The 18,135-nt window shown below is 41.8% G+C and overlaps 1 protein-coding gene across 9 annotated transcripts in view; it reads right to left on the bottom strand.

Moving 5' to 3' along the window:
* Positions 1-1,531: 1,531 nt before the first annotated feature.
* Positions 1,532-18,135, bottom strand: part of CLCN1 (chloride voltage-gated channel 1) — a 67,193-nt gene continuing 50,589 nt past the window's right edge. For 5 of the 9 annotated variants that reach the window (XM_065658626.1, XM_065658662.1, XM_065658697.1 and 2 more), the window contains 13 exons: positions 16,688-16,789; positions 15,767-15,851; positions 15,232-15,381; positions 12,932-13,001; positions 10,892-11,342; positions 10,020-10,153; positions 9,272-9,498; positions 9,045-9,150; positions 7,239-7,321; positions 6,438-6,476; positions 5,673-5,777; positions 3,679-3,765; positions 1,532-3,199 (listed from right to left, as the gene is read on the bottom strand). In XM_065658626.1, coding sequence (XP_065514698.1) covers positions 2,804-3,199; positions 3,679-3,765; positions 5,673-5,777; positions 6,438-6,476; positions 7,239-7,321; positions 9,045-9,150; positions 9,272-9,498; positions 10,020-10,153; positions 10,892-11,342; positions 12,932-13,001; positions 15,232-15,381; positions 15,767-15,851; positions 16,688-16,789 — 2,035 coding nt within the window. In that variant the 3' untranslated portion in view covers positions 1,532-2,803. The remainder of the gene's footprint in view (positions 3,200-3,678; positions 3,766-5,672; positions 5,778-6,437; positions 6,477-7,238; positions 7,322-9,044; positions 9,151-9,271; positions 9,499-10,019; positions 10,154-10,891; positions 11,343-12,931; positions 13,002-15,231; positions 15,382-15,766; positions 15,852-16,687; positions 16,790-18,135) is intronic. The other 4 variants (XM_065658644.1, XM_065658654.1, XM_065658670.1 and 1 more) reach the window with 4 other exon arrangements.

Here is an 18,135-nt window from a genome sequence, read left to right as displayed (position 1 = left end):
TCCTCCTGGCTCCCTATACACATTCATGTATGCATACTTTTTCCCAGGTGAGAAAAGGGTGCAGATGAATGCTGCTTTTGCTCCAAGGGTGACAACATACCTGGAATGGATCTTGAGTAATGTCTCCAAAGAGCAGCAGTAACACTCATCTTTCGGCTTCCCCACAGAGAGCAGTCCAGCTCCTCATAGTAACTCTGGGACAGCTAAATGCGATAGGAATGGAGAGTTATGTGTGTGTGGATGTGTGGGCACACGTGCTCTTGTACTCTCAGGTGACAAACTCAAGAAACTTAACAGGTTAGCTTGTGTCTTACTTTGAGCTCCCCAAGCCTCTCCATTTGCATCATTTTAGTTCCAGATTCATCTTCCCAAGCTCACAATCTGTCTGTCATGACTCACATGCTCTCCGGCTTTGATTTAGACTCCATCTGCTTCCTCAGCCAGTCAGATCCCAGTTCTTCTATAACACACTGTAGGAAAATTTGTGGGACTGAAGCAGAACATATATCTGTATTCAGGAGTGAGGAGGAGGAGGAGGTGTATTGACTCCAGTTTCAAAGTTTCTCCGTGTCTCATCTGTCTCAGTGAAGTGTTTGGCTAAGGTGCAAAATGTAAGCCTGTACTTGCTAGTAGTAAGGCTGGGGCTGACTTGGAGAAACTTGTCCTTCCTGACCACATGTGTACCCTCAGATCAGGTCTGGTCTCAGAGTATTGCCACTCACTGCACATTTATAGGTTTTTAAAAGTCTCGTGCTTACTTAAAGGACTATCACGGTTCTCTGAGAAAAAATAGCAGTTGTTTTGCCTCTTCTCTGCAGGCAGGGGTAGGTGACACAAAAGTAGCAAGGAACCTATGTGCTAATGCCTAGCAGCCAGAAATGTGCCACAAACCTCTGGTGGATGCAAGCACCTGGTGTGCGCAAGACACTTGCCTTCAGATCGCCACTGTCTTCTCACAAGGACAGGGTGACTCTTGGAGAACTGAAGATCACTTAGGCAGGAAAAGGCTGTCCCCAGTTAGCTTATAGAGGGGGATCATGTGTTAGGACAATACAGAGCTGGTGGGCTTTGAATTCCAGACAGCAAAAATAAATCTCTCCCTCTTCAAGAGACTAGCTAGGGAGATTTCCCTCTACTATAAGCTTGTCATAGACTCTCCCACCCATGAGCATCATCAGAGAGGAACTGCTGCAAGGTCAATCATTGGAATTAAGGCCAGGAGGGAATTTTCCTAGGGAGAACAGGTTAGAGGTAATGATATTTTTGACTTGCTCCTGAGACAACTTATGAAAAACCACCTATTAAGCTGAAACAGGTCACTATAAGTTAGATAATGCTTAACTAATATCAGGAAAGGGGATGTGACCCAACATCCAGGAGAATACCCCCAAGAACATATTCTCAGAGCCTGGATTTCTTCTCTGTTGCTGATAAGTGGAAACATATCCACTACATCTAAGTCCCATGATACACCAAAAATAAGCTAGAATGAAATGTAAAATGTTAGAGGAAAGCTGCAGAATACTCAGAATTTGATTTTGCCTGTTTACTGAGAAAAACCTCACAAGGACCATGAGTTAAACAAAGCAACATCTTCAGCATGCATGACACAAACTGACAAGACAGCTTTTTGCCAGATACAGATCAAGAACTCCAGATTTAGAACTGGAATAGAGAGGGATGCTGCAAACAAGGGTTGAGGCCTCTGCTGTTAGTCACAACGGAGACAAGCTGGCAAAAGTGAGAGCTGGAATTCTCAGATCTGAGGTATGCAGAAATACGTGGAAAGTAGGCAGGGCAGAATTACCAGGAAAGAGAGCAGGAGTTTTCAGAGAGAAATCTGTTTTCAAAGTGTAGAAAACATGGCTTCCCTCTGCTGTATTTCTTGGCAGCCTGCTAAGACTCCATAATTTTTTTTGAGTTCTTGTATTTTAAGACTATAACTTTGTAAAAATTGTGAACAGTGATTCAGAGACAAACACAGGTATTTGAAATACAGGTGCACACATGCTGTTTTACTCCTCTCCCTCCAACACTGAGGATGTTCCCATTTAAGATTTTCCCATTCTATTTAAAAAATCCAGAGATTATGGGAGAACAGAGGCTTTCCTCCCTTCCAGTGCTTTTCTTAGAGCACTGGCTGAATTCAAGACATGAGAGATAGATCAAATATTTTCCTCCCATCTGTTTTTAGGGCACAGCTCAGCTAAGGACAGAGGAGAAGCTCCTAGCTACATCCCCATCCAGGAAAATCCCAGAGTAAAAATTGAGAAAGCGGAAAAATGTTCTACATGGGAATGTTTGGGGGGGATGCAAGATAAGAGCCAAGTGAAAAGGAGCTGCAGCAACATGGACATGATTGCAGTCAGAAGCAGCAATATGCTTCTAGGCTGGAGGTCTGGCTGTGTTAACATTGGTTCATGCAGGCCAAGTGTGACTGGAACGATGACACCAATGGAGAATGCTCCTCCTCCATTTTTCACATGGCAGATTGATCCAGAGCACCCTGATTGTGTCCAGCAGTATTCGTGTCCCATTACAATCACTTCTGCCGTGTACATGAGCCTGCCCTTAGCCACCTTGCAGTCCACATCTGACTCCTGCGCACACCCATACATAACAGCCTAACACTCTTTGCACAGAAAGAAAGCCACAGAAGAAAGATCAGTCCAATGCCCCTTCTCCCAGCTGAATTAATCCTCTTTGGGGATTGCAAAGAACATCCAAAAGCTTCTCTTTGAGGAGCAAACACAAGAAGACTGGCTCAACTGAAGAATGTGATGGACTACTCCCCTCACACCACCTATAAAGAGACATCATACTCATCTTCATCCTCATCCAGGTCAGTGGAGTGTAGGCTTATGTCCTTTAGGATGTCTGAGATGTTTTCAGCAACTGGCCCTGTCAGCTCCATCTCTTCCAACTCAGTATCAGTGGCATAAGTGGAGCACAGGACTTCCACCTCTTCATGCAAGTGTGAGGGCTGGGGGGAGTGTGAGCAGGGAGGCAGTGGGCTCTCTGTGCCCAAGTTTGCTGCTTGCTGTGCTGCTGCCATGTAGTTGTCCTGCTGGCTCCACACCTGAGTGGCCTGACTGACCTTCTCACTACTGATGGAAGTCCGGTTGGTGTCACGAAAACTGGCAAGGGGTGGGCGGAGGCGAACCCCAGACCGCGTGGAGCCCTCTATTGCCTTCTGGAGCTATGAGAAGAGAAAAAGTTCAGAAAAAAAAGGATGAAAGGGAGGCTGACCCAGCTCTGTGAAGCAGAAGTTCATCTGCTTTCCAGGGCAAAGAAATCACAAATAGAGAGAGTTACAGCTCTACCTCTGGGGCCTGTGGAGATCATGTTTTATGCTGGTGGTGTAATTTTTCATTCCATGGTAAATAACAAATTCCATACCACTTTCAGAGACAGTAATAGCCACTCAGTTAAGAGCCATGAAAAGGATGAACCATCTAACAACCCAGTAAACAACACCTGCTGCCTCCTCTGAAATACACTCATCCTTTCCTCTACGTGACTTCCAAAGGGCTGACTTGGAATTCCACACTGGATTGAAAATATAGCAATTGCAGTTATAGATATTCCCAGCTGGATCCTCCGGTACCTGTAGGTTGTTGCAATGATCCATAGGACATTTGCAGTTGATCAGGAGGAGATGAAAGGATCTGTACTTACCTCTTCCAAAGCCAACACTCCCCTCAGCTTCCCCATACTGGTTACATAGGCATGACTGAGGCCCAGTAATGAGAACAATGTATGCGTCTATGAGCAAAAACATAAAAGACCATTTCAGGGACTTTGGAAACTGGTAGCATGATACTTGGTGCTAGAGCTGGGACTTGGGATTTAGAAATGGGAATCACAAAGGCTCACAAGTCTGCAGTTACCCCAGTGAGAAACTATCTCTTCCCTTCCTCTTTTGTAGCTAACAGGTACTACCCTTTCATCCTTTTGCTGTACAGCCATAGTTGGGAGTGTGTTGGTGATGGAGAGCACGTACATTCTCAAGGTCACTCTCACCGTGCCTCTGGCAAACAGAGATTCGCATGCAGCACCCTGTGTATTTTGGGACTTAGGCAGATCCTATTTCATTTTGGTGCTGAAAATTAAACTATCATATAGTAACACGCAAAGTCAGAACCTGCTTAGGTTCTTTATTGCAGTGCTTTCCTTAACACCAGAAGATTTCTTTTTTCCTGTTCCAGAATATTTTCTGTCAAAAGCTAAGCTTGTTTCTGCTTATCCAGTGCAGTGGGAACACTGAAAACAAGTTATTCCCTTTCTCTTACAAAGCCTTCTTTGAAGGACAGGTATCACACTGCTATCAGTCTTCTTCAGCCTAAATATACCCTATCTTATGTTCTTCATAATCAGACTTTCTAAAGCTTTTGCATTCTCAGTGCTCATCTGTGGTGTATTTCCAGCCTCCAAGTTCTTTAAGCCGAGCTGTAGCTGGAGTTTACCTGTGGCCTTAGATGAAGTCATTCTTTCATCGCTGGTGTTTGCTTTTCTTTTTTTAACATCATGTGAGATATTGAATGTCACGGTCAAGCATAAACTAGGGAAAATCTCAGTTCTTAGGAACAAGACATTTTACTCTGATATAAAAGCAAATCAGACTGGTTAAATACAATTTGATCATGATAAGCTGTGATACTCCTGCAATTGTCAGTAGTCTCACATTTAGCCCTACCTATGCATACCTCAGATAGTTTGATTATTTATTCCTGCATTTTTTGTGCATCCAAGTTAAGTTGACTTCTCTGTTATTTCAGAGTTTCTAATTTGCTCTTTTTTTTGAGAGAGATGAAACTTTCCCTGTTTGCAGTCTTCAGGTATAATTTCTTGTAACCCCTATGTTCTCAAAGATAAAGGCTAGTGGTTTTAAGGTAACTTCAGCCAGCCCTTTAGAAAGCACCAGACTCATCTTAAGTATGTGCTAACCTGTTCTTATTTTGCTCAAGGCTGAGATCTTACCCCTTTGATAACTAATTAATTTTGTGCAAGGCATATACTGACCATTCGCGTTAAATTAATATTGATAAAAACATGCAGTGTGCACTTTTGCTTCAGTAGACTGCTTTCCCCTTCCATTGAGTGAAAGCCCAGTCCTCTCTTACTCCTAATATACAGTCATTGCTTTTACCCCTTGTCATCCTGTGCTAACACTAGAAGTTGTATGATCCAGCTTCCTCTTTCCTTGTCCTTCAGTTCAATGAAGAGCTGATGATATAGGGTGGTTTCAAGCAACTCTTCTCATGCACTGAGGCAGACGCTACACCCTGACAGAAACACCCTGAGAATTCCAGGAATACTCATTCCAGAGCTGCACAATGACAATGCAGAGTGTAAATCTCAGTGTAATGCCCACAGCAGCAAGGCAGACAATACTTCTGTTAATATAGTGACTGGAAAATCCTATGTGGTGTCCAAAAACTATTTTAATAAATGCACTCAGACTTATCATGTAGCCTTTCATTTTGCAGGAAATTTGAGGTACACGCAGAATGTCATAGGAACAAACTGACTTCTGTAGCTGGATGTGGAAGTAGCTGGTGATAATAGTTGTAGGTGAAGACAAGGAGAAGAAATAAGTCATAGACTAGATTTGCAATGATAGATAGGGTGGAAAAAAACAGTGTATGCCTCAGAGAGACATCTGCACCCACCTTATGCAGGGAAGTTCTCTCTACTAGTTGGAATGGGGAAGGGTCTATGTGGCAGCTGTCAAAACACACATTCTTGTTCAGCTCCTCCTGTTCCCAAGCATCTATCTGACACAGGAAAGAAGAGGAATCACTCTTACAGCAACCAGCAGTGTTGCTGTCTTCCGTACCCAAACTAGTACCATTCTCCTGTTAATGCTTCTTCCTTCCTGTGTAGATCATTCATCTTGCCCATTATATCACACCCCTCAGGTTTCCCATCATTTCCATGCCAGATGTGAAGTCCCTATGGAAACAGAGCAATTCCAGTACCTCAGAGGTCTTCTGAGAAGGTGAGGTTTTGCTCCTTCCTGCTTAAAGAGGGAATTAACATCTTAGCTTTCCTTTCTCAGTGCATCTTCCACTTGCCGTTGCAAGATAATAGTTCCTTTGTGTAAAAATGAAGAAAGAACATAGACCCGCAGAAAGATTTAGGTGAGGGGAAACCTGTGGAGGTCTTTAGACCAAAACTCTGCTCATAGCAGGGCTGACTTCAAAGCTAGATTGGATTAGCCAGAGCCTTACTCAACACATTTAGCAAAACAATCTCTTCTCTTATTGGATGAGACTTGCCCATTGTGCAACTCTAAGAAGAAAATGGCTTTAGATATGGCTTTTTTTTGGTGGCAATCACTGATGTTGTTGGAGTTCAGGAAGCATTGAAAATTATAGGAATTGAGCAAAAGAAGCACTCAATTAATCTCACTCCCTTTCTGCACTCAGCCTTACCTCTTCTGGCCTCATTGTTTCAATGACTTCCACTGGCTCCTGTAGGAGAAAACACTGTTCATGACAGGTAAGCAGCCCACAGTTTCACAGAGTACAGAAAATAAAAAAATTGCACAGCCTCCTCACCCCATATGATCCCTTTTTTGTTCCTAATGGTATATTACTGAGTGTTTAGATTCTCTTTATAGTCATACATTATAAAGTGTACTCTGTGCTTGCTGTGCTTCCCTTGACCATCAGGATTGACTGTGGAATGCTGGTAAAGCAATTCAGTTGCCTAAACATGGTCATCTCGTACCGCTTTAGATGCTCTCAAATATCCCACATGGTGTCCAACCACTGCTCTAGAGTGGATGGGTCTCCTATAGGCTCTGTATGATATCCACTAACCCTGTGCAGATATATCAGATACCCAAGGACATCTAACACGGCACAAGGCAAAAGCATTTTTTTCATTTTTATCTGGCTAAAATTGTTTGCCAGATGGAATAGGACTGCACTTCATTCCAGGATGGTCAAAACAGTGTTAAGTTATTTGCTGAGAAAAGGATGTCCCCACTCAGTCATGATGGCAGGTAGCCTTGACACCTGAGCACAGGTGTCTCTTTAGGAAGATGTACGCTCCGGTACAGTAATCACATCCTTTCTTCTTGGAGGAAGTTCCCCACTGATGCTGTCAGAGTTCAGGAGCATAAGTGTGTACATGCTTTGGCCAAATGCTGAATGGCTCTGAGTAGTAGATTCTATTCTATTGCATTCCCTTCCCTCTTCAGGGTACTACTACGCCTCTGTTCCCCTAACCTGGACGACACTCTCTGTTTCAAGTGGATGGTTGTAATGGCACAAGAGATGCTGGATCAGTTGCCTCAGACTCCTGAAATTGCCTGAAGGATGAAAAAAACCACATGTATAAGAGAAAAGAACAAATGAGAGGCAAAATTACAAAGTCTCAAGCCCATGTCCTTGCTTAACACAGGCTGGGAAATAATATGAGGAACATAGTAGATGGTAGATGAGCCAGTCACAATCTAGCATTCACTTTGTAAGATTGTGTTTGGGACATGCCAGAATAAATCTTTCCATGCAATATCTTTTCCTCAAGGAGAGGAAACAAACCATTACAAAGTAACCCTTGCAGATAATACTAATAGATCAGTTTCCCTGAAGAAAACAAACAAACAAAAACACCAAGAACCAAAATACAACAACAAAAAACCCCAATCAAACAAACAAAACCAAAACAGAAGCAAGACTACTAACATAGCAAAAAATCTGATACAAAGGATAAACTGCTGTGATGAGAGTTTCTGCAGTCCACAAAGAGAAAGTGGTTTGGAGGATGAGTATAGGAAGCGGGGGGTGAAAATTTGGAAATTACTTCAAAGACAAAATATATCAACAGCCTGAATGTGACAGGTACAAAGGGGCGACAAGTCCTTGGTTTGTGGCAGCAGTGTAATGGTGAGAATGAAAAAAGCTGCGGAATTATTCTCCTAGGCAGGACAGTCAGGAATTAGGAAAGAGGAGGAGGTAGGGTTTGGTGCTGTTGTGAAGTGAACAAGGCTGTAGAGGAAGGTTGGTCAGAAACAATGACAGCTGTGAACCAAACTAAAAATTATGGCAGGGAAAGCCTCATGAAGTCACCCCTGCTCCACTTCCTCTTGTCACTTCTGGATCACACAGTACTAGCTTCATGTAACATGTCTCACCCACTGTCCTTGTTTTCATGTGATTCTTTTTCTGCTTTGCTAAGGAAGGTGGGTGGCTGTCCCAGCACTCTACTGCCCTGGAAGCGTAAAGAGGATATTCCTATGCATTAGAAGTTTAGTCATACATGAGTGCTGCTGAGGAACCAGCATGTGCTATATGCTATATTACATGCTAAACTTTGGATGCCTTAAAGCATGAGCCAGAGCCTTTACCTCTGTATTCCTTCTCATGACTGGGCTATACCTCTGTGCTTACTCACTCTCTACATATTTCAAGACACATAAAGGGAAAAAAGCCACCATCCTCCATCAAATATACATGATATATGAATCAGAAATGAACTATGAGTACAGTCTTGGAAGCAAAGCTAATATAGGCTGGGGTGGAATACAAAGAACACAATAAATCAATATTAGTCCATCATGCTAATGTAGCTGAATCAAAGAGATGCATGCTCAAAGCAGGAGCTGTTCAGTTTTGGAGACAGCTGAGCAAAAGCCTAAGCTACTCAAAATCCGAGTACAGATGTTTAGCTCTCATGCTGCTTTTCCCAGGGAAATTAATTCATGGGGTGAAGGAGGCAAGAGATGGCACCCTTCCATGCAGACTCTCCAGAAAATGTCTGAGGAGATGTTATTGCAAAGGATGGAGTGGGGAGTACTGGCAGAGAGGGCAGCCTGAGTGGGCCTACTTTTGCCATGCTCTCTGAGGGATCACAAACAGAAGATATTTCCAGGTAGGTCACACTGATGTTGAGGTGCATTAACGAGGTACGTTTACTACAGGACCAGCAGAGAGAGTTCCTTCTCAGCAACCTCGCACATGCATGTACACACAGCACGAAAGCTTCCACAAGCTGGCTAGGATATTGCTGAGGCATGCCATATGTTACCATACCTGAGAGCTGCTGCGGCTCCAAAGTTTCAGACATTTGTTTAAGAGGACTTGTTGGGCCATTGGGCTCCTCTGGGTAACTGGCAGTGGTACTTGGGGGCTGAGGCAGCTGTTAAAGAGAGGAGAGAAAAGAGAGTCCACCATGTGTCATTTTTTTCTCAGTCTTTCCAAATGCCTTACTGCTTTTTAAGCAGTCTCTGTGTTGCAATCTCATCACTTCTCTCCCTCACCTCTCCCTTCTCATCCGTATCCTCATCTTCATCAACATAAGCAAAAGATTCATGCTTCAGCTTTGGCAGGGTTGCCCACGGTCCCTTGCTTTGTCCATCATAGGGTGCCTCAGACAGCTTCTGCTGCATTTCTCTGTTGAGCAGCCGCCGCCGTTCTGGGCTTATATGTCTCTGGAGGAGAGCCTGCAGTTCAGATCGCTCTACAGACCCCAGAAGGATCATAGTCTCTGCATAACACAGAGCAGAGAAGCCATTAAGCCACTTCAAGGTTTTGAATATCCCCTGCCACACACTGTCCCCTCCTCCCTCCAACCTCTTCAAAGTGCTTGGACTGGCACTATCTAGAGTGATAAAGGAGTCTTTGACCAACCCAGCTAGTTGCTGCTAGTACGCTGTGAGCCTGTAGGAAGCTCACCATCCTTAAGTTGTGCCACCCCTCAGCACCACATCAGAAGCAGCCTCTTTACGTATGCAAGATCCCTCCCTGTTGTCACAGTTCAGTCCACAAACTTTCCCCACATGTCCCTTACCTGCTCTATCTGCTTCACTGCCCGTACTCCAGTTTACCTGTCTGATCAGCTGGAACAGCCTTCTGTCATACATCATCCATAGTGGAAGATTTGGAGGCTGATTTTTTATGTAGTGGGTAACACTGTCTCCTTCACAGCATGTAAGAGTAAAGCTAGTTTCTTTGGCTCCTTAAATTGAGATGGTCTTCAGGAAGGACTGGTTTCTCTATATTGCTTACCTGGTGAGTCCACGAAAGGCAAAGTCTTAACAGTGGTGCTTTGAAGTAGAGTTTGCAAGTCTCGGTATTTACAGTTGGAGGAGACAAATTTCACATCTTGAACCATAATATCTTCAACAAAGATATTGTATTTGCTGTGAATTTATGGGCAATAAGTGGAAGAGTTAGCATACTAAAAACGTCTAGCAGATAAATTCCTTAAAGAAATATATAAATGACCACTTCTTTAAAAAGTATTCTCAATACAGCTACTAAATAATCTTCTATGAGAGTAACCAAAGAGGACTTTCCAACAGGATTAACACAGATTAACTGGATTTTCATTACAGATGTTTTCCACTCCATTACCCCCCACCATAAAAATACACACATTTAGATACATGTATGTATAGGTGTTTTATATATACGTACCTATACATGTTATATCTACTAGACCAAGGAAGACATGTGTATGAATAACTGAATTTTATTTCAAGCAAAATATCCAAATAAAATGATATTTCAGTCATTTACTGGGGAAAAAGAAATCCAAACCCCACCAAATTTTAAAAAAATGGAAACAAGACACTTGATTTTTAAATTTTTAAACTGAAGCAATTTGGAAATATTAATACAAATTCAATAATGTTGCAGATTATTCAAACCTGTGCTTTCAGAGAAAAACATAAGATAACTTTTTTTCCATTTCTGTGTATGAATCCTAATTCTACTCCACCACTTGTTTTTTCTTCTCTCTGCAGGCCTATTCTGCCTTTTCATTTTCTTTGTAGTACTATCTCCTTTTCATGACCTTTTATTCTCTCATGGTCTCATCCTCTTCTGCTTTATTTCTTTGCCACTCCTCACCTCTGACTCTTGTTTTACTACTGTACCTTATGTGATTCCAGCCCAGGTCTGGCAGGTAGGGCAACTTCTTCACCTGGATGATGCTATCATATAGGCTGGGCTGCAGACTCTGAGCCACCATGTTGGCAAGAATGACAGCCACCATCATGGGGAGGATGTGAGAGATCTGACCTGTCAGCTCGAAGCAGATGACAGCAGTGGACACAGTGTGGCTCACTGCTCCTGTCAGAGCTGCTGCACCTTTCCCAGGTAGGGTGGAAAAAGAATAGGGAGAGAAGACTGTCATATTGAAATAGCACATCATGTTAACCAGGAAAGTCATGGGGATGGAACCAGGTGAAGACAAAGGAAGACATGGAGACTCACCAATGACAGCATACCCTCCAGGTAAGATTTTGTAAACAATACCATCAAAGAGAATCCCATTGGGAAAAAGCGATGCCATGATTTCCCCAATCAGACGCCCAAATGCAGCACCTGGGAAATATCACTGACAATTATGGAATTAACATCTAAGGAACACCCAGTCTGTGCTGTGCAGCTATGCTGGGCAACCACTTGATTATTTTCTAACAGAAACAACATCAAGACTTAAATTAAAATGACACTGCAGACTAAAAAGTAGTTCTCAGTCACAAAATATGAAGTTAGACTCCAAGAGGATAAAAAGGTACTAAGATATGTCGATAGAGCTGACCTCTCATTCTTCCACTTACGCAAACCAGTCACAGCAGTATTTGTGATTCCCAGATAAGAGGAAATATTTTCAGAATATGTACAGTATCAGTCCAGATCACAGTTGAGGCCTTTCACACACTCATTCTATGAATGTCCAAACACCAGAATGACAGCTTACAGAAGAGTTTATGTGGTGAGGGACTTTTGGAGGTCTTGTTCTGACCCCTGCTCAGAACAGGACTTATTTCAAAGAGAGATCAAGTCACCCAAGGCCTTATCCAGACAAGCTTTTAAAGAGATTCTCCATCTTTTCTGGGCACCTTAAACAAGGAAACAACTTTTTTCTTATGTCCCATCAGAATTTCCCCTGTTGCAGCTTGTGCCTTTACCTCCTATTTACTGTGTGTCTCTAAGAGGAGTCTTTCTATTCTCTCTATCCCCTGGTACATTAGGTGATGAAGGCCACAGTTAGACCCCCTCTTGGCCTTCTCTTCTGCAGGCTCAATAAGCCAAACTTCTTCCAGCTCTTCTATTTGTTCTATGCTCCAGCTCCCCAACAATCCCAGTGGCCTCCATTGGACACATTACACTTTGTCAAAATCTCTTGTATTGGCACAATATTCCAGAGTTGTGTCCAAAATGCTGAATGCAGGGAAATAACCAATTTCTTTGCCAGGCTGGCAAGGTTTTTCCTAACAGAGCCTTGTTTGTGGTTGGCCTTCATCATGGTAAAGGCATGCTACTGATTCATTTTCAGTTACTGCCTCCCAGAACCCAGAGGTCCTTAGCATCATCATTAAAGAGCTATTGGTACTTAATGCTGAACTTCATGAGCTTGTACACTTTAGTCTAACATAGCCTCTCTTTCTAAACATTGGCATCATATTCTTTTTATTTTTGAGTTTTTGGAATTAAAGCCAGTTAAAAACCAATAAACTCCCATATGTTACCATATTTCAGTCAGAAGAAAAGAGTAAGTGGTAGATTACATTGCAGGTACTAGTTTGAGGTGATCTCTTCTAGCTGGCCTTCAGGGCAAAAGGAGGGACTACTACATCCTACAACTAGGATGTGGCAGGATGAAAGTTTCTCTGTAGGTGAAGACGCAGAGAAATTAGAAGGCCATGGCTCAGCATGCTTTCCCACAGTGTGGCTTTCCTTATGTAAAAGGGCAGGGATTTCCTCATCAGCATTTGAATTTGGAGGGTGGGAAAATGACAAAAGCAGAGACTCAGAGGCTGGTGTGTAGACTGTTAACCGAGCTTGTCATAGACATCAAGTGATGACTCTGCATCCACTAGAAGAAACCTACTGGATATGTACGCAACATGTCTCTTACCCTATCCACTTGTCAGGTGTATATGCTGCAGCACAATATTGAAACTCACCTATAACAAAAACAGGCATGAAGCCTCCACACGGGATTGGCATCGTGGTAGCAATGACAGACATCCAGAACTAGAAAAGAAGCAGAAGGTATAGTTGTTACTGAATGGCAATAGCATTTCCTTCAGCCCCACTCTACTGCCCAGCCTATGAATCCATAAGGAGATACAGTCTGAGGGATCTGGCAGTTCAGCCAGAAGGTGAAGTGTAAAGGGGCTGTGGAGTGTGAAGGTGACCTGGAGGAACTCTGCCAACACATCACACTGACACAGAGGACATCTGGGTGACTGCTGTGGTAGCAGGGAAGCTGAATCACCAAGGGGATGGATGAACATGCAAAGTCGTTTGCCTTGGGCCTCGAAGTTGAGATTTCCTACTGCTCCAAACAGCTCAGATTTTCATAGAATGTTGTAAAAATTTCACAGACTCAGGAAGATTTCAGTGCAAAGGGAACTCTGGAGGTCTATCCCCCAGCTCCCTGCTCCCCGAAAGGTTAATTCCTAAGTTAGACCAGGTTGCTCAGGGCCTTATCCAGGTGAGTTCTGAACACCTAGAAGGGTGGAGATTCCCCAGCTTTTCTGGGCATTTGTGCCACTGCTGACCCACACTCAGGGGAGAATTTTTTCCTGAAGTCCAATAGTTATAAATTTCCTTTATTCTAGCTTGTGTCTTGTTGCCTCTTGTCCTACCACTATTTGGGGCAAAATGATTAAATCCATCCTGGTACTGCTAAGATCAATTCAAATGCTGACTCAGCCCAGCACATACAGACTTCTTCTGCAGGCAACAGCCTAATGTTACAAACACCTCAAAGGCCAATATGGTCAGACTTTCTCAGGCAATATGACAAGAGATTTCAAGAGTTGAGGGAAACACAGAGAATGCTGCTGTTTCAAAAGCTTGTACAAATAGTGTGCTGGTAGGATGTCCCTTGCTGCAGCAGTATCATCCATAGGAGAGAGACAACCATGGTCCAGCACATCAGCAGCAATACTTTCAGGTATTTCAGGACAATATTCTCCTCAGAGTGGGCAAATCCTTTGTCTTCAAGGCCCACCTTTGAGGAGGTGATGCCTCTGCAGACACTGTTGTAGCTGCACACAGCTACTAATCTGTAGACAGTCAGTTTGGTGAGAGGAAAACCACCCAAGACAGCTCTTCCACTGTAACTCTTGTAGGATGGTTGGCATAAAAGGGAAAATGAAGCCAAGACATAGGCATTATCTAGCTGATATCACAGTTATCTAGTGAGTTGAGGGAGCCTTTAGTTAATGGGACAAGGCCAATGATTCTAGTGTTTGAAGAGACGGCTCTTCCAAAGGAGAACAAATGGACCCAGGATACATACACCATGTAGTCCATTTCTCTTTTATTCAAGTAAATGAGACTGTATCAGGATTATCACAGAAGCAGAACCCTTAACTGCCTCTCAGAAATTTGATAGTGTGTCTTACTTTAGGTGGAATCAGCTGTGTCAATCAATCTTTGATGTCCATTCCTGATCTGAAAAGTTCAACTGATATTGCAAGGTGGTCTCAGCTCTTTTGCTCCTTTGCAAAAACAACAAATCATAATTTCTATGATATTTTTACTTCCCCCCACCCCGCTTAGGAAAACCTCTTTCTTGCTACCTGTATTTTGAACACTGGAATATAATGTTTTCTTCTTTCAAATCTCTTCTCTGTCATGTACCAGTTACACATCTGATCCTTTCAGAAGCTGCAGCTTCCACAGGCCATTTAATCGGCTGTTGCTTTCCCAGAAGTGAGAAAACTGTTTTTAGCTGCATTTCTTCATCAAGTTACAGTACTGCTAAAAGATCCTTGAGCCTCACATGACTACAGATTGTGCTTGCATACTCTTATTTGTCTCCTATTTGTAGTCAGGAATATCAAATAGAGTATTTCAGACTTTATTTAGACAACATGCAAATTATCTGAGAGCTTTTTACTCAATTATTTATCTTTGTGGAAACTAAGAAATCTTTCCTGATGTAGTCCTCCCTACTAACTACTACACAGTGAATACCAAAGGTCGTTCAGCAGGATGCATGAGGAAGATGACCTAAGGAGCAGTGGAGGATGTCACTATATTAAGGCCAGGAAACTATTCCCTAATAATTTTCATAATCTTGCATTCAGAGTGTGCAAACATCACATCAAAAGATGTAAGAACCCTTTGCAGTTGTAGTGCTTCATTCAGTATCCAGCAACCACTCACTGGTAGTTCACAAACTATTTTACAATGGATCAAGAACATTCATTCTGAGTGGTGGAGGGTTATTGTGAGCTGGGTTTCCCACCTTCATGAGGAAGAAGAGCAGGATGATCACGAAGACACTGACTTTAGGATGGATCCAGGCAGCAGATTTCCCTAGGATCTGAGGGTCTCCTGTGTATTTTGCCCAGGTATAGTTATCAAATAGAGAGCTGATGGCTTCCCGTGGCATCAACTAAACAGCAAAAAAACAGGCATGAGCCATGAGATTAGACAGAGTAAATATTCTACCTCTGTTCCAAGAAAGTAGAGGAGATTTTTGCTTTGGTAATTCATGATCATGAGACTTAATTCACATTTTTAATCTTCACCTGAACTGGTGAAAGGATAACTACTTTTACACATAGGGTAATATCTTCCTTATTTACTTGCTCAGGAGAGCTGACTTTTTCAAGTTTTATATGAAGGAGACAGCAGACATCCCGAGTCTCAGGATATAGCCCCTCCTCAGTCCAAACTCCTCCCATATCTTTCTTCCCCTTTCCATGACATAAGGTTATTGGGGCACAGGGTAAAGGGAGACTGTTCTGCAGAATTGCAAATACCCATCCCACTCTCACCTCTCCTGCCATGAATTGCCCAAATCCAGGAGGAAAGGTCACAGTTGCTATAAGGAAGGTTATAACGCCAGGGTATATGAGGCGGCTAAAAAGAAGGAAAAGTTTATTAAGATATGACTTCATATTCTTTTCTTGTAGCACTATCACTTTAGGACTATGATTGCTATTTCTGTGAAAGCTCTCTGCCACATCTGTATCCATCGCTTTGGAGTTTGATTACTGGCAGTTTAATGCCCTGCTCCACTGATAGTCATCATTTGTAGAGTTCAACTTTGGAAGTTATAACTTTATTAGAGAGGGGAAAAAATATCTTCAAGTGCCCTGTAAAACCTTTATTGATATTATTTTTATTTTGTTTTGCATTTCTCTTCTGTGATGCAATTCACACCATTTAGTTACTATCAGTTTCAGCTTTTGGTTTGTAACTATGCAGTAATTGAAATAATACAGCACATTCTTTACATTTTTGCTTACATTTTGATTTTAAAACACTTAGATTTTTAAAGACATAGTTAGATTTCAATTGTATTTAATTTTCTTAAAATTTATTTTTTACAGTTTCTTAAAAAAATAAACAGAAGAGCATGTTCTTAACAAGCATGCCCACTGATTTTCTAATTAAAACCATTTTCTGTCCAATCAATAGTTTCCTTTTTCCTCTTAGTAAATATTACAGAGTCTCCCTTCTAAATCAAGAAGTAATTTAAAACTATTGGGGCTGATCAAGAAGAAAATCCAGTGCAGAACAAATTCTCCTGATGTTTGCATGTATATTACTCTCATATAATTTCATTTTATCATGTTTTTACTATCTTACACTTGAAATAGTTCTACTAGCTTCCAGAAAGCATTTGTTACTATCCAATACCAGTTGGGAATAAAAATGTGGTCCCTAAAGAGAGTATCTCCAAAGGCACTCACTATTTGGTGAGAAACTGGTTCAGAGCTGTATGACGCCGGATGCATAGAACCACTTGGCGATTGAGATAAACAAAAAATGCTCCAAGGAATCCAGAACATATCCTAAAGAGGTGAAAAAGAAAAAATATCATACCAAACAACAGATGATACACAACCCATCAACCAAGAAAATGAGTTTATGTATTTTTCATCTTCAGCTGTTTATGAAGTCTATTAAATGGGTTACAGGCTTACTCCTACAGCAACCCACTTGAAGATATTGACTCCCTGATGAAAGGGGAGAGATTATTTTGGACCTCTTTGTCACACATGCTGCCATTTTACCACACGTTTTCTCTTGCTTAGAGGCAGAAATCTCATATATAAAAATCTATAAAATAATCTAGAGTAAAGGACTGACAGATCTTAGTGGGGGCTGGTAAAGGGCAACTGGGCAAAGACCAGTATTGTCAGAACTTAGACATCAGGATGGAACAGGCGATAGTAAAAAATAAAATTAGTTTAATTCTGATTCAGCAAAATAACATACATCAAATATTAAAAGTAATAGCAACTCTTGTCACTAAAACAAAATATGTCATTTCTATGGTCCTAGTGACTTAGGTCTATGTTCCTGATCCTAATAAAGTTGTATGTTTGAAAAATCCTTCTTGATCATTTAAAAATTGCACAGAAACAAGATTAAACTAAATATAAAGCTGTTCACAATATGTCCAAAGAGCTTCTCTTAAATATTATGAGCCAGCACTGTTTAGCGGATGTTAAAATAGACCAGTCTCTTAGGCAATATAATCCTAAGGGCTGTACACAATGAACTGAATTTCTTTATAATAATTTATATTTTAAAAAGTACATTCTTCCATTCCTGCCTATCAATTTGTCAATAAAATAGAAGTGCTCCTCCTGTATATATTCTGCAAATTAACAACATTTGCTGACACAGAACAAGATCTACCTGTTGATAGTGCTTGGGCTGGCTCAGTCTTTATGTCCTGCCTCAAATGAAGAAATACGTTGGATAGAAAGAGAGTTCAACTTTGAGACTTAATGTTAAGAGAATTTGGAGCATTCCAAGAACTTTAACCAAGACTATCCAAGTCTTTAGCTTTTTTTTTTTTTTTTTTTTAATACTATGTTGGACACCCAGGCATTTGAAAGCATTTCACAGTTGTCATATACTCCTTTCCTAGCCTATGTGCAGTATTGAAAAAACCAGCTCTAACAACTCTGTTCAAAACACAATGACAAGAAGTTTTGCTGTCTATCAGCTGTAAATCATAAGGATTACTCTTTTCCTTGCCGATCTAAACAAATAGATAATAGATTCCCGAAAATTTTTCCCACATCATTCTCCTGGAGAAGCTGGCAGCTCGTGGCCTGGATGGGTGTACTCTTTGATAGATAAAGAACTGGCTGGGTGGCTGGGCCCAAAGAGTTGTGGTGAATGG

The sequence above is a fragment of the Caloenas nicobarica genome, chromosome 1 (assembly GCF_036013445.1).
Source record: "Caloenas nicobarica isolate bCalNic1 chromosome 1, bCalNic1.hap1, whole genome shotgun sequence".
NCBI classification, from domain to species: Eukaryota; Metazoa; Chordata; class Aves; order Columbiformes; family Columbidae; genus Caloenas; species Caloenas nicobarica.
The sequence above is the reverse complement of the archived record's forward strand: the minus strand, read 5'-3'. Positions and strand labels throughout refer to the sequence as shown.